The 16,754-nt window shown below is 37.5% G+C and overlaps 1 protein-coding gene across 1 annotated transcript in view; it reads right to left on the bottom strand.

Moving 5' to 3' along the window:
• Positions 1 to 16,754, bottom strand: part of CFAP47 (cilia and flagella associated protein 47) — a 312,383-nt gene that overhangs the window by 160,688 nt on the left and 134,941 nt on the right. The window contains exon 46 of the mRNA XM_069873329.1: positions 3,162 to 3,358. Within this exon, the coding sequence (XP_069729430.1) occupies positions 3,162 to 3,358 (197 nt within the window). The remainder of the gene's footprint in view (positions 1 to 3,161; positions 3,359 to 16,754) is intronic.

The following is a 16,754-nucleotide window of genomic DNA, read 5'->3' as shown; positions in this document are numbered from 1 at the left end:
CTCCAGTTCTTTGACAACAAGAATTACATCATCTCTGGCAGGAAATATGAAAGACAAAAGTAGTTAATTGGTATCCTTATGATAAGGATAAAATGACAGGAGGAATAAATAATGACAAAAGATTATATTTATTCTCATGGGGCTTTTTTTTCTCCACAATATCAGGAACAAATTTATCCTTCTGAAAACCAGCTTGGCCATTTTTAAAACTGGCAGGTCATCACTCTCTACTAATCTACTGTTTTAAAAGGTGGGATAGAGGAAAAATATCACCATGATTGTCATTTGGTAAGAAAAAGAAGAGGACAGTGAAAAGTTGGGGGCTTAAGTTGTTTTGTTTTCAAGGATTTCTGGTGTCATTGTTATCAGATGCTTCCTTTATCCACACTAGTGATGATAACAGCAATACGTAGCACAAGTATTTCTTATTATTCTCTCTGGTGAAAAGTCGTTGATAAACACAGGCATTTTTAAATTCTTCCCCAAAAAAATGTTCTAATACAGCATGATTTTTTTTTCAAAAAATATCTTCTAAAGATAGATACTACGCTCAATCATGAAGAGAAAAAGAAAATAAAATATTTGTTGAATTCTACTCCCTTGTACTTGTGCATTAACAGTTTTAGTTAATGGATCATCTAGTCTTACAGTATCTCTCCTTAACATGAAACCTTATCCGATGTCTGTTAATTCAATGAGAATAATTAATGCTAAGCGAGTCAGAATCTTTTCACAGAAAAGTAGATGGTTAAATCCAAGGTACATAAAAAGGCTGCATGTATACGACCTATACCTGCAGAAGCTGAACGTGATTGATGGAACAACTACATTCATCTCATGCTTGTGAGAATTATAGAAACTCCAGATGTTCAGCTTTCACTCCCATACAAAAAAATAATCACAGATTTCAGATTCAGGCGAGTTCTAACACTGGTTCTGTTATTAATTCACTGTATGACGTTTAGCAAATCACTTGACCATTTTATTTGCTTCGTTTATAAAGCATTGCACCTGCCAGACAGATGTTAATGATAGCTTGCTAGGGTCTGTAAAAAGTGCTTTGAACACTAAATATTAGGTTCAAGAAACTAAGTTTAGCATATTGAACAATCCCATAACTCAGTTTCACTGTTTCTGAGCATCTGTCTTCCTCCATAGGGTGTTTCAAAGTTCAGTAATTTGGATGACAAATAGAACAGTGCTAACTAACAACATAAAAGTATGGGAAAATTTCTGACAGATGCAGAAGCTCCTTCTAGAATAAATGGATTAAAAAAATGTAAAGTATCTAACTCCTTACCAGAGTAACCCACATTGCTTATGCTGAATGTGAAAGAAACCCTGTGAAAAAATAATGTGTTACTACAAAATTAAGCTTAAGATGTAAAAGGAAAGGGATAACTTGACATTTTTATATTTGTTCATCAATGTTTGATGTTGAGAAATGGTTAAACGAGCAAGGACATATTCCTTTGGAGGAATTGTACAAACAGGCTCCTAGCTGAACAATAGTTGGGAGCAGTTGGCTGTACAAGCAATTCCCTGGTAGAACATTAAGTTTAGCTATAGATAAGGTAGCGTGTTCATGGATGCAGAAACCGTAACAGTATGCTGCGTTCTTGGTCATAGTGGTCGCACAAGATGTTAAGAGTAAAATAGCGTGTGACAGGTAGTGATATATTAGCATAAGGGGGGATGGATATTCAATATGCTTGTAACCATGGAACATATAATTATGTGTTTGATCAACCAATGAAATTATAATACAATGATGTAATCAAGTAGAAGAAAAGTATATAACCTGATTCTTTCTCAATAAAGACGGCCTTGCTTTATCAATCATATTGATTCGATCACTTGGTCCCTCCCGTCCCGGCAGTTTGATTTTGCAAATTTAGTGCATAATGTTTAGAGCAGACTACATGACCACAGGCATGCATTCCACAGAAAGAGACAGATACATATTCCCTCTCACACAAATGCACAGACAAAATATTTCCTCGATAAGAAAACAAGCAGGTCTCAGAAGTATGAAAGCATGATCTCTGTATGAAATTTAAAAGCATATACATAGGAACACTCAGAAGAGAAAAAATAAAAATTATAAAGCAAATTTGTTTATAAACTCTCTGTTTAAACAAGGTTAAAACAGCTGGTTTTCAGCTAATGTTACATTCTATAAATCAATGACTAATAAATAATATAACAATACCTTAAAATGAATGTGTAAGAATAGATAGCACAATAATGTTTTCCTTTCATTTTATTTACTTACTTTTCTCTTTCTTAATGAACTAGCAACTTGTCTACTTTCAGGATTTCACAGAGCGTATACAGTATGGTCTTTCCCCAGACATTAAGCTTCTGTGTTTGAGTCTGCCCCCACCAGTCTGTTGTCTACAAAATCTCAGAATATTTTTTCTATAAATTACCTCAACAGTACTTTCCAGTGGCTCTAATATAAAAAGATTACATCAAGTACATAGAACAAACCCCTGTTCAAATCTTATTAAATATTTTACCACTTTTACCTCTTAAAGAATCTTTATCCTTTCTCTCACAGCTTAAGCTCCTTCCTTACAATTTTTTCATACTTTTTTTTTTAAATGATATAAGTTCTCTAAAATTTGAACAATAATTCTCTGAGGGAGATATTCCAACCTAGACTCAATCTTCACTCCCTGTTCTTCTTTCTCATGTGTCAAAGGTCTGATATACAAAATAGATATGACAAAACTATATATGACATATGACTCGCAATATTTTTAAAATTATCTGTAATCTCATTCTCCTATATTACTTCTCATTATCCCTCTTTTTTTACAGAAACGATACATTCATTTCCTAGATTAAACAACTCCTTTTTTTCACTCTTGGTGTGATAACATTATTAACTAACAGATTAACAATTATTAGGACAAAAGTGAAACATCAGAAATAAGCTTATCAAATGAATAATCCATGTTAAGAACTGTCAGAAACTATTCTTCCCAACAAGCTTTATATTATGTCCAACACGGACTTTTGAGTAATAACAGTCACGTCAGTATTTACATGCATTTGTGCACTACACAACTGTAAATTTTAATAATATTGAGCTGAAGTCCAGTTTTTTAAAATCTTGAATCTTAGTTTAGTTGCTAGTAATAAAGTGAACTTACAATTGGTATATCCTGAATCACGGCTTGGTAAGCTGGAGTCAGAAATTCAAGCTCTGCTTCAGCATGGTCAGTTTTAACTACACATTCAATCTCATAGACACGAACATCGCAGGAAGACTTCAGAAGAATCTGACAGCGGTAGCAACCAGCACACTGAGGAATGAATTTTATAGGAAGCTCAACTGCGTCACTTTTATCTAAAAAAAAAACAAAAAAATTGTAGAGCTGTAAAGCTTTTCAGAAACATTGAATTCACTAAAAGAATCTGCAGAGAGTTCCAATAAACTGCAGGAAAGTGTCCCCAGCAGTACATGAAACAATTTAAAACAATCAATAAAATTTTAGTAGTTATCATATAAGCATAGCTGACTTTTGAGGGATCAGAGACAATGCAGTATACTTTGCTAATAGTAGCCTCAACAGTGACTGGAATTTTGGGTTTAGTACTTCTCATGAGAGCTACCCATTAGATTTTTCCTATATCTGATTTTGGATTGAAAGTCTGAGTTTCCAAAAATGCCAGGGATGTCCAAGGTGGAACAGAATCATGAAAAGTTCCATTTTCCCCATCAACAGCCTGTACGAAAAACTCCCTACAACAATCTTTAGAGTAAGGAAGAAGCAGTACAAATGCTGTGCACCTTTGGACATAGTTGCGCACAACAATTTTTCTACAAAGACTTCCTCCCCTGCTCTTGCTTACAGAAAATATCAGACTCTCACAGTATTTTAAGCCCTTCACTAGACCTTGTGGGACACTATTCAAAGGAGAAGGGCAGGTACAGGAGGAACTCCAGTGACTGGCCAAAGGAGGAATTCTCCAGTTTGATAGTCCCAAGAATCTTTAAGAGACCTGAAAAACTATGTGAAGACTGCAGCTGTAAAAACTTCACTGAAGTTTTACATATAAAAAAGACTGTTTCTTTTCACTGATTTCCAAGGTTAGAAACCAGCACCTAAAGTTGGAAAAGATAAAGGTCAGAAACAATGTACGGACACAACAGAATCTTACAGATAAAACTCAAAAAAATTGCTTCTCTCTGGGGCAGGAACAACTGAGAAATTCTGGAATTTCCCTTATTCTTCCCCACTTTGGCATATTTTTTCATGATATGTATGACAACTGGACCAAAATTATTCTAATATCTTCAATAACAACTACTGAATTTTGAAAGTGCAATCAATCTTCATTTGCAATGGTGCTCATTCTATTTCACAAAGTAGTGCTCCTCATTTATTCATTTCTCACCTCTCTGCAAATGAACGGTAAGTTGAAGCTTTCTTGTCGCCTTATGTCATCACTACTTCAGCTTTTTCACAAAAATAGCTCAAGTTCCAAAGACAAATCATACAGCATGACATTATTAATCTTTCAACATTACTAGCCTATCAAAAAGATTACAAAATGCACCTCAGGTTTAACCCTCTCTGAAATAAATTAGTTTGTTCTCTTTTAAAGACAAGATTAATGGCCTGGTAATTTTTGAATTATTACTTTTTTTTCTGTTTTGTCATTAAGTTATTATCCCCATTGGCTATCTTCCACAAAAGCGACATGATTTTGTCAGTTATGCAAGGAACAAAAATAATCTTTCCATTCTTCCATCCATTAGAACAGTCCCTAATTCTCTCTGTCTACAAAAATTATTTTAGGATGTTGAAATAAAATAATTACTTAAAATTTAAGTGCGCATTTTAAATTCTTATACTTAACACAAAGGATGTTTATAACATGCATTTGAAGAAAGATAATACAGACTATGGGAAGCTCCAAAATATTTCTTCATGCATTTTTCTTTCTTGCTATAAATGGAAATTGTACTTTCTAATAATTAGGATTATTTTTCACTGAGTTGGACCTATCTGTAAAATGGACCCTTAGAAACAGAGATGCCTCTTTTAGAAAAATATAAAAACAAGAAGACTTTTTCTATCCATCCCATTCCATATTTGCAATATTTCATTTGCATTACATTTGTCAGAATATTTGCTTCTTATGCATTAAAAAAAATATTGAAAAATAGGTCATTTGAATACTTCAAATGTTATGATCAATTACAATCAATGAAAAGGAAGGCAAGTCAATTGGCAATATTTAGTTGACACTCTAAGTATTTTATCCAATAGCACCTGGTTTCTGAAGTGAGACAAGATCTCTAAAACAGAATGATTACAGACATCACTTTCCTGTGAATAATAGGTGAATGCTGGGGTTTTTTTTTTCCTGCAAAATGTTTTTTCATGCTAGTTTTAAATACCATAAAGTAAAATCTGCTTAAAAGTTTCTCAACTTAGCATGTTTCCCTTTTTTCTCAGACTCATAAGACATTCAACAAGGACTGGGCTAGAACTTAATACAAAGATTTAAAGTAATGCATGAGGTCGCAACTGGCCTAGCAATTTCTGAGATAAACTGGATAAACAGTAAGCAATGGGAAAAATTTATGTTATTTCTTTGTAACAGGAAGCAAAGCCTGCATCCATGGAAATGAATTAGACTGCAAGCGTTTCTCCAACAGTGAAAAGTCAGGCAGAACAATATAGGGTTTTGGTACAGTTTCCTTTCCTAGACAGGATACTTATTGTTGGATGGGGAGACATTTCATAAGAAATAGGAAAATAGTTTTATTTTATAGAGTAGTGTTTGTCAAATACCTAAGTGAAACATTTACTTGTTCCTGAATTTGAATATTTGAATTGGGTTTAGTTATGAGACAGTTGTCAAAACATTCACTAAAGCAAAACTTTTGGTGTGTAGCTTTTGAAAAGCATGTGCTATTCAATTACAGTACATAATTGTTGGTCATGTTCTCTAGCAATTGCCTGGCATCATGTGCCATTTACTTATTGCAAAAGCCAATCTGATCACCATCTGGAATTAAAAAAGTCCATACCTTCTGACTTGTAAAAATCTTAAAACTCATAATTTTAGATTTGCTGGACATGAATTCAGAGTTTATGCTCTAACTGTACTAGCCAACATAGAGTACCTCTCAAAATCACAACAAAGACAGAGCTAAAAATATCCCTAAAACATATGCTGAAAATATACAAATATCAAAAATTTCAAGTTGTTCTTCATGACTGGAAGAAGTAAATGACTGAGAAAAGACCTTTAAAAAATAAGCAACAGGGGGACAGAAGGAAGATTAAACAAAATTTCCTACAAACAGAGAAGAGAGCTCAGAACTGATAAAAAGAGCACACTGGGTGCATAAAGAAGTATTACATGAAAAGAATCAAAGATTTTATACTATGGACTGTAAAATAGTAAGCTAATGCAAAATTAGTAATGAAGGCTTAATGCCAAAACGATACAACAAAAACTTGCTAGAGATCTCTGTAGTAGATGATAATACATCTTCCTTTCTTTTTGCAAGCTGTAATTCTCTAAAGAAGTTTTCTTTAAAAAAAAAAAAAAAGAGAGAGAGAGAGAAAAAGTAAGCCAGTAGTTGTTTTAACGGAAGTCAGAAAGAAGTCACAAAAATCTGAATAAATTAATTGTAGGAACAGTTATCAAGAAAGTAGAAAATTTCTAACAATTCTTGATAATTTGGTAGAAAAACATTGTTCATCCATTCACTGGGGAGGTAAAAAAAAAAAAAAAGGCATGTATTTTTGGATATTCTTTGCAAATAGAACAGCAGGCAGCCAGCATTGCTAAATTCTATAGTAAGAGGCAACAGAACTCTGGTATTAGCTTTTGATATTTAATCAAAATGGAAAAGCAAGTTGGAACAGTTTTTTCATTGAAAATTCACTGTGGATTTTTCTTTCTTTCAGAAAAAAAAGTTTTATTTTCCTGCCTAGGTTTTTTATGTCTATCTGTACAAGCTAGGAAAGAAAGTAAAGCATATGTCATGACAAGGTGTATGTTTGCATTCTAGGTGTATGTTTGCATTAGAAAAGCTCAACAATGTACATACTTATAAAATACTTCTAAAATACAGGACATACTTGCTTAGGTGCATATCCATTTGAAAAGTAGAGCTTTACCATTATTTTAAAGAATTGCACTAATTAAGATTTCTTATTGTTGATGTGATACATACGTATATTTATCATTACATGGCAACACGAGTGGCCATTTGTTTATTATTACAGTGCATAATACAAAGTACTGATATGCTGCTTTATTGCTTTTGCATACCAATTGCTATCAGTCTTTTACTTCTATATAATTTCCTTCCTTTAAAGTAGTCCAAGGGTATCACCATTAGGTTTCTGCTAATAGCACTACTATTGTCATTGTGAAGTCCTTTCAAGGCAGAAAATTGCAAACAAAAAAAAAAAAAAGCCTGAAAAAGAAAAGCAAACACAAAGGAAAACCTTCTTATAAAGGACTTGCGTGCTACCTGCATACATGAAGTGTCACATCCAAATATGAGAGGTGCAATACCTCAGGAATTTCTACAAATCTCTTTCTCCATTAATCAAAACCATCACCAGTGTCATGCTACAATACGAAAAGGCACAGCCTGTTCCAGAAAATTCCTGTATTTCCTAACTTAGTACATCCACTGCAGTGCTTTAGTTATAGACATTGGTAGCAATGGATCATGTGTTATTTAGGCAATTGCTTAAATTTACCTGTAGAATGTTTGCCTTTCTATAACAAAGAGGATCCTACATATGCTTGCACTTCAATTGCCAACTTTACATAGTAAAATTATGGTCCTTAAAACTTTGTTGCAAATAATTTACATGTATTCAGAATTCTGAGTGAATTTTGTTCTCTTTTCCCTAAAAAACAACTGATTTTTACTTTGCTTTAATTTTTTCAGTCTTCATTTCTTTCAATTGATATCTACAAATACATAGTCCTATTTATTTTTGTGGAGTTTTAGCAGTTAAACACATTATTCTTCTTACCCTGTTTCTGTAGTTTTTATTTCACTTTTACTACCAAAAGACATATTATTAGGCATTTATCTTAAGAATAAAATTTCACCAAATAATTCTTAAATGAAGCCCTAGCCTGACAGTTGAAACATAATCATGTATCTTAGGAAAACTCCCACTTTCTTTTTTATGTGACTAAGTGGTGTTTCTACCAGTTCATTTTTGTTTCTCTTGAGTTCATGTCAGTATTTATAAGCCTCATGCTTACAATATTTACAAGGTACCCATAATTTTTTTCATCCCAAATCTCTATGTTATGTAGAAAGTGCTATGATTTCTGCATAGAGCCCTTTACAGTTCAACATATTCTTGCTTTTTAAGTACTTACAGGTAACCTGAACAGTACCTCCTTCCCTCAGAGATCACTTACGATCAAGCTATTCAGTCTTTCAAGACCTTGAAATAATGACTATAGCACTTCCCTGAACTTTTCCTCATCTGTAACCTCTCTTCTGAAGTATGGAAAACAGAAATGGATGTGATTTTCCAGTAATACCCTCATAAAACAAAAATAGGACTTCTAAATATATACACCATATTTTTCCAGTTATGCATTCAAAGATGCTTGTTTTTCACAATTTTCAAAAATTTCCTTCATGAAAAAGTGAGAGGGAGCTAAGTCAGAAAAACAGAGTGAGAAATAAGGCTGAAAGCTTTAGTTCACACTGTGAGATAAGTGCTCTGACACTTTGTAGATTTCTCAAACATTTTCAGACATCACTTTGTAAAACAAAGCTCTTCCCTTTCAACGTATATTATTTCATCTTAGATATATAACCTTGTTTAGCATAAAAAAACATTGTTCAAAGAGACTCAACTGTGGAGCAACTAACTGCTTAGTTTAAATGTATTTAAAGCTGATCTTTCATTAACTGCTGAAAGGACAAATAGGATTGATTTCTGCTTTGGTTCTCACAGTTTCATCCAAAAATCCATAGCCATTTCTTTCTTTTCCCACCATAATCACAGAATCACAGAATCACAGAATCACAGAATAACCAGGTTGGAAAAGACCCACCGGATCACCGAGTCCAACCGTTCCTACCAAACACTAAACCATATCCCTCAGCACCTCGTCCACCCGTGCCTTAAACACCTCCAGGGAAGGTGACTCAACCACCTCCCTGGGCAGCCTGTTCCAGTGCCCAATGACCCTTTCTGTAAAGAATTTTTTCCTAACGTCTAGCCTAAACCTCCCCTGGCGGAGCTTGAAGCCATTCCCTCTTGTCCTGTCCCCTGTCACTTGGAAGAAGAGGCCAGCACCCTCCTCTCTACAACGTCCTTTCAAGTAGTTGTAGAGAGCAATGAGGTCACCCCTCAGCCTCCTCTTCTCCAGGCTAAACAACCCCAGCTCTCTCAGCCGCTCCTCATAAGGCCTGTTCTCCAGCCCTTTCACCAGCTTTGTTGCTCTTCTCTGGACTCTCTCCAGAGCCTCAACATCCTTCTTGTGGTGAGGGGCCCAGAACTGAACACAGGATTCGAGGAGCGGTCTCACCAGTGCCGAGTACAGAGGGAGGATAACCTCCCTGGACCTGCTGGTCACGCCGTTTCTGATACAAGCCAAGATGCCATTGGCCTTCTTGGCCACCTGGGCACACTGCTGGCTCATATTCAGTCGGCTGTCAACCAACACACCCAGGTCCCTCTCCTCCAGGCAGCTTTCTAGACAGACTTCTCCCAGTCTGTAGCACTGCATAGGGTTGTTGTGCCCCAAGTGCAGGACCCGGCATTTGGCCTTGTTAAACCTCATGCCATTGGACTCTGCCCAGCGGTCCAGCCTGTTCAGATCCCTTTGCAGAGCCTCCCGACCCTCCAGCAGATCGACACTTCCACCCAGCTTAGTGTCGTCCGCAAACTTGCTCAGGGTGCACTCGATGCCTTCATCCAGATCATTGATGAAGACATTGAACAGGGCTGGACCCAGCACTGAGCCCTGGGGAACCCCACTTGTCACTGGCCTCCAGCTGGATTTCACACCATTTACCACCACTCTCTGGGCCCGGCCATCCAAACAGTTTTCCACCCAGGAGAGTGTGCGCCTGTCCAGGCCAGAGGCTGACAGTTTCTCAAGCAGAACGCTGTGAGAAACTGTGTCAAAGGCTTTGCTGAAGTCCAGGAAGACCACATCCACAGCCTTTCCCTCATCCAGTAGCCGGGTCACTTTGTCATAGAAGGCGATCAGGTTAGTCTGGCAAGACCTGCCTTTTGTGAACCCATGTTGACTGGGCCTGATCACCCGGTTCTCTTGCATGTGCTTCATGATAGCACTCAAGATCACCTGTTCCATGACTTTCCCTGGCACTGAGGTCAGACTGACAGGCCTGTAGTTTCCTGGGTCCTCCCTGCGGCCCTTTTTGTAGATGGGCACAACATCAGCCAGCCTCCAGTCCAGTGGGACTTCCCCAGTCTTCCAGGACTGTTGGAAGATGATGGAAAGGGGTTTGGCCAGCACATCCGCCAGCTCCTTCAGTACCCTAGGGTGAATCCCGTCCGGCCCCATAGACTTGTGACTGTCCAGTCGGGCTAGCAAGGCTCTGACCACCTCCTCTTGGATCACGGGAGCCTCATTATGCTCCTCTAGCTCCTGGGTTTGTACACAGACGGAACGACCCTCCTTACGACTAAAGACTGAGGCAAAGAAGGCATTAAGTACCTCAGCCTTTTCCTCATCCCCTGTTACTGTTGTCCCTTCTGTGTCCAATAGGGACTGTATGGTCTCCCTAGTCCGCCTTTTATTATTTATATATTTGTAGAAAGATTTTTTGTTATCTTTCACTGACTTGGCCAATCCAATTTCTAGCTGAGCCTTAGCCCTTCTGATTTTTTCCCTACACAATCTCACTTCCCTCCTGTAGTCCACCCAAGAGGCCTGTCCCTTCTTCCAGAGGCCATAAACATTTCTTTTCTTCTTGATATCCCTCAAGATCTCTCTATTCAACCAAGCTGGCTTTCTCCCCTGCCGGCTTTTTTTCCGGACCACAGGGATGGCTTTCTCCTGAGCTGCTAGGACCACCCCTTTGAAGAGCTCCCAGCCCTCCTGGGCTCCCTTGCCCTTGAGTACTGTCTCCCATGAGACTTCACCAACCAGCCTGCTGAAGAGATCAAAGTCTGCCCTCTGGAAATTTAATGTTACGGTCTTGCTAACCACCCTCTTCACTTCACCTAGAACAGAAAATTTTATAATCTCATGATCGCTTAGTCCTAGGCGTCCACCTACCGCCACATCCCCTACAAGGCCTTCTCTGTTCACCAACAGGAGGTCCAGGAGGGCACCTTCCCTGGTTGGTTCATTCACCAACTGTGCAAGGAAGTTATCTCCCACGCACTCCAGGAACCTCCTAGACTGCTTCCTTTCTGCTGTGTTGTACACCCAGCAGATATCAGGCAGATTGAAGTCTCCCACCAGAACAAGAGGCATCGATCTAGAGATCGACCGCAGCTGTTTATAGAAGAGCTCATCAGCTGCTTCTCCTTGGTTGGGTGGTCTGTAACAGACTCCCATCACAAAATCTCCCTTCTGGTGGGCTCCTCTGATTTTGACCCACAGGCACTCAACCTCCTCATCTCCACAATCCATCTCAGTGATGTCCAAGTCCTCCCTTACAAAGAGGGCTAATGTCATGCTGCTAGACAGGAGCAGCAAACATGCAGCAGGTATATATACTGCTTATAAACTCCAGTAAACAAAGATAATATGACTACTCTGACTTGTCAAACATGCTCCTTACTTGCAGGAAAAGCATGTTCTTTTATACAGGTACAGTTCTATAAAATAAGACTGCATGGCAGGAAATCTGTAGACAAAACCATAAAAAATAATAATTATAAGTATTATAAACATACATACACATTATAAAATCAGTGTCACTAGCATATAAATTAAAAAGTTATAAACCATATATCTTTACAAAATAACAGCAAAATGTATTAAACTTTAAATTATTGTTTTATCCTAAAGGTGCATAGAATATGCAAAGGCAGGTAGATGCTTATCAAGTTATAACTCTGAGTTATAAAGTCTCTTTATTCAAAGTTTCCTGTGTTTTCACCTTTGGAAGTGACAAAGGGGTGACACTGGGACAGCACAGCATTCTTCCAGTCACAGCATAGGACCACGTCCAAATACGCACGTGACAATAAATAAAATAAAATTAATAAAATAAATACAACGAAAGAAAGTCAATGCCTTCTTCACAGATCCAGTAATGACGAGAAATGGGCACTTCCAACCCCAGATCTGTTACTGGCTTTAGAGAAGCAGTATCTTCTAAGCCTAATAAAAGCAATGGTCTCAAGACTGGACCAAAGACCAAGTAAGCCTTGACACTGATAATCATGCAATCAAAAGTCAGAGTCCACTGCTGAAAATCTAAATCATACATAAGCATCCTGACCCCTAAAGCCTTTGTTTCTCAGCTAAGCTTGAAGTCTTGCTTTCTGTACGTATGGTCTTCTTCTAGGCAGACGCCAGGTTTCACTGAATCTTTTGAATTTCAATTCTGACCACAGAATGAGGTAAAGGATATCTGATGTGTTTTCTGTGGACCTACATCCTCCTTCACCACAGCAGTAAGCCTATTCATACATCAGCATGAGAGAGGTCTTCCAAAAGCTTTTCATAATAGAAAAAATCCTGTAGCAAATACAACTATTCTCCACTGAATTAATTATTGCAGGTATTAAATACAAAAGAAACATATCCAATCTAATATTTAAATCCCTCTCACTTTTGCAGGACCAAGAAACTTACTACTAAAACACATAGAGTAGAAATACCTATTCAAGAGATATAGCAGGAATGAAAACTATTAAGATAAAGACCTATATAATTTTTCAGAGCTGCATTTTGAAACTTAATCGTATTTTAAATAAATCCTTTGATGAGTAAATGCTATAACTTACACTTTTAAATTCCATTTGTGCCTCACAATCCTAGATGATTAAGACCACTAAATGTAATTCATCTTTTATTACCATACTGTGAGTCAAACCATAGAGCTGAATTCTGAAAGTTAACGTTATAAAGAGCTAGAATAAAATCACAAAATTTAAAGAGTAAAAGGAAAAGATAACAATATTTTTCATTACTGGACACTGACTATGCAATTTTGCATTAAAAGTAAAAGGATTTATTTAGGAAAAAAACCCTAAGATGTAGGAAAGGTTATACAGCATGTGGACCATGAAATACTAAGAAAAAATATAAGAATATCAGATAAAAAATTATTGAAGAATAGATTTAAAGCCTCAGGAAATTGCTTTGGGAAAATAAATTAATAAAGAAAGACAAAACCAATACTGTGCTGATTAAAAGCAATGTTGGACAGAAGTCAAAGAAAGGAGAAAAGTTTGACTGCAGAACACGAAAAAATATTAATGCAAATTTTAAAGCATAGTATATAATTATGAAGAAAACATATAGTGATCATAAAATACTAGCAACATGAAAATATCCATCTCTAGATGGTACAGTAAAGGTGAATATTGTTAATTAGTTATCTGATAGGGTCACATAAAATACAAAAGAAAAACCTGAAAAGTATTTTTTTCTCTCTAAGAATAAGGCACACCAAAATGATTTAAAATACAATTCTTGATTGTTAGTTGTTCTGCGCTTTATCATAGAATCATAGAATAACCAGGTTGGAATAGACCCATCAGATCATCGAGTCTAACCATTCCTATCAATCACTAAACCATGCCCCTTAGCACCTCGTCCACCCGTGCCTTAAACACCTCCAGGGAAGGTGAATCAACCACCTCCCTGGGCAGCCTGTTCCAGCGCCCAATGACCCTTTCTGTGAAGAATTTTTTCCTAATGTTCAGCCTAAACCTCCCCTGGCAGAGGTTAAGGCCATTATTTATTGGAATGCATGGCAATGAAAACATCACATATCCCTAACTGCTGGACTATAATTTAGTCTGCATAAGAAAACTACTGATTTCAGATCAATATTATAGACTCGGTTACAATGAGTAACATTTTCTTAAATAAAAACAGAATCAGAAACTATGTATTGTTATTTCCGCATTTAGACTAAGCCATACTCCTAGAAACAGACAACAAAAAAGGATTACAGAGAAAAAATATAGGTCAAGAGTACCTTAAAACACTTGGATACATAAAATTCTGTTCTATAACAAAGGGTCTTCATATGTATGATAGCCACTTAATGAACTCTGCTCATGATGTTGCTGAAAAGTTTATTACAACCCTTTCTTAATTTTCTCTGATTTCATGAGAAGCTGAAGCTTTCTTAGGAAAGAAAACTTAGCAGAACAGAAACAACAGGTTTGATAAGAATGAATTACAGAAGCATATATACCTTATTACAGCTGCTTAGTAATAAGTAAAACTTTTGCCCTGAGTTATAGGGCTGCATCAAAAGAAGTGTTGCCAGAAGTTTAAGGGAGGTGATTCTCTTCTCCACTCTTGTGAGACCTCACCTGCAGTACTGCATTCAGCTCAGGACTCCCCTACCTTACAGCCATGGAACTACATAAGAAGGTCTAGAGAAAGGCCACAAAGATAGCCAGGAAGCTGGAGCACCTCTCATATGAGGATAGGTTGAGAAAGTAAGGATTGTTTAGCCTAGAGAAGAGAAAGCTCTGGTGAAACCTTATAGCATCCTTCAAGTACCTAAAGGGAGCTGATAGGAAAGATGAGGAAGGACTGTCTTTATCAGAGCGTGTAGTGATAAGGTAAGAGATAACAGTTTGAAGCTGAAAGAGGGTAGATTTGTATTAGATTTGGAAGAAATTCTTTACTGTGGAAGTGGGGAGACACATGAACAGGTTGTCTGGAGAAGTTGTGGATGCCCCTCTGTGGAGATGATCAAGGTCAAGTTGGATGAGGCTTTGAACAAACTGATCTAGTGGGAGGTGTAACTAGGTCTTTAAGGTCTCTTTCAAACCAAACTGTTATATGATCTATGATTCTGTAGTCTAATATTGACAGTCTTATGGACCTTTTATTTTCTCTACTGTCTGTCATTCCTATCATTTCTAGTTTCGCTCATCAACACAACAATTTCTCCATTAACTTCGAAGTTAAGTGTTCCTTTTAGCATTAACCACAAAAGGAATGACTCCCTGATTAATAAGGGATTATAGTAAGGGGTAGGAGAAACATTCAATGTTTCTAATTTACCTGTTGATCTCATCAGCTATTTCAGCATGAAGAGCTCACACTTAGATAATTTTGTGTCACTATTGGTCCTTTTCACTAACAACCATTTCCAAAACTAGCCCCTTGCTTGATTTAGTGTGCAGATTCTGTTCCACTTATACTACTACATGCTTATCTGCACTAAAATACATAGTTTATAACTACATAGCCATTTCAACCATCTGTTCTTTCACAAAATCTGGCATATTGTTAACTCAACAAAGACTCTATACATGATGAAAAGTAGTTAGCATTGTCCAATAAGTATTAGTTTCTGAGGCACATTCTGATGATTCCCCAGTAACAAATTAACACATTTCCTACAGTTTTTCAATCTGGCCAATGTATTACTTTAGTTCAATATAGCTATGTGGTTTGGGTTTTGATTAAGCTGTCACACTGGAAGTAAGATAAACATATTGTATTCTTTTTATCTACTAGATCTGTAATACTGCCCAAAAAAGTAATAAGATTATTTAACAAGATCTCTTTTACAAGAAAATGTGTTGAGCAGCATTGATTTTCACCTTCTTGTTCATTCTTGGTAGAGCTCATAAAATATGGGTTGGATGTTTTTCCTCCTACTGCAGTCTAAGAAATTTTGACTGAAGGATTGATTTTAGTTAGCTTGCTTCCACCTTTGTTTTTCTTCATAAATCTAAGCACTCTGCTATTTTTCAGAGAAGCAGCTACTCTCATACTAAGGAAAATTATTGCTATGACTAAAATACTACCTCCTCTTCAGATAATGAAGCTGAAATTTTCAGGCGAGACCAATGTTTTGCCCTCATCTACAGGAACACAACCTTGTGACTTCTATCACAATATTAGATTTTCTATGAGCCTAACGTGTTAAATCCAGCTGGAGGCCAGTGACAAGTGGGGTTCCCCAGGGCTCAGTGCTGGGTCCAGCCCTGTTCAATGTCTTTATCAATGACTTGGATGAAGGCATTGAGTGCACCCTTAGCAAGTTTGCAGACAACACTCAGCTGGGTGGAAGTGTTGATCTGCTGGAGGGTAGGGAGGCTCTGCAAAGGGATCTGAACAGGCTGGACCGCTGGGCTGAGTCCAATGGCATGAGGTTTAACAAGGCCAAATGCCAAACTTGGGGCACAACAACCCTGTGCAGGGCTACAGACTAGGAGAAGTCTGTCTAGAAAGCTGCCTGGAGGAGAGGGACCTGGGGGTGTTGGTTGACAGCTGACTGAACGTGAGCCAGCAGTGTGCCCAGGTGGCCAAGAAAGCAAATGGCACCTTGGCTTGTATCAGAAATGGCGTGACCAGCAAGTCCAGGGAGGTTATTCTCCCTCTGTACTCGGCACTGATGAGACCACTCCTTGAATACTGTGTTCAGTTCTGGGACCCTCACCACAAGAAGGATGTTGAGGCTCTGAAGCGAGTCCAGAGAAGAGCAACAAAGCTGGCGAGGGGGCTGCAGAACAGGTCTTACGAGGAGCGGCTGAGAGAGCTGGGGTTGTTTAGCCTGGAGAAGAGGAGGCTGAGGGGTGACCTCATTGCTCTCT

Source organism: Phaenicophaeus curvirostris, chromosome 1 (genome assembly GCF_032191515.1).
Source record: "Phaenicophaeus curvirostris isolate KB17595 chromosome 1, BPBGC_Pcur_1.0, whole genome shotgun sequence".
NCBI classification, from domain to species: domain Eukaryota; kingdom Metazoa; phylum Chordata; class Aves; order Cuculiformes; family Cuculidae; genus Phaenicophaeus; species Phaenicophaeus curvirostris.
This window is presented reverse-complemented; position numbering and strand designations above follow the sequence as displayed.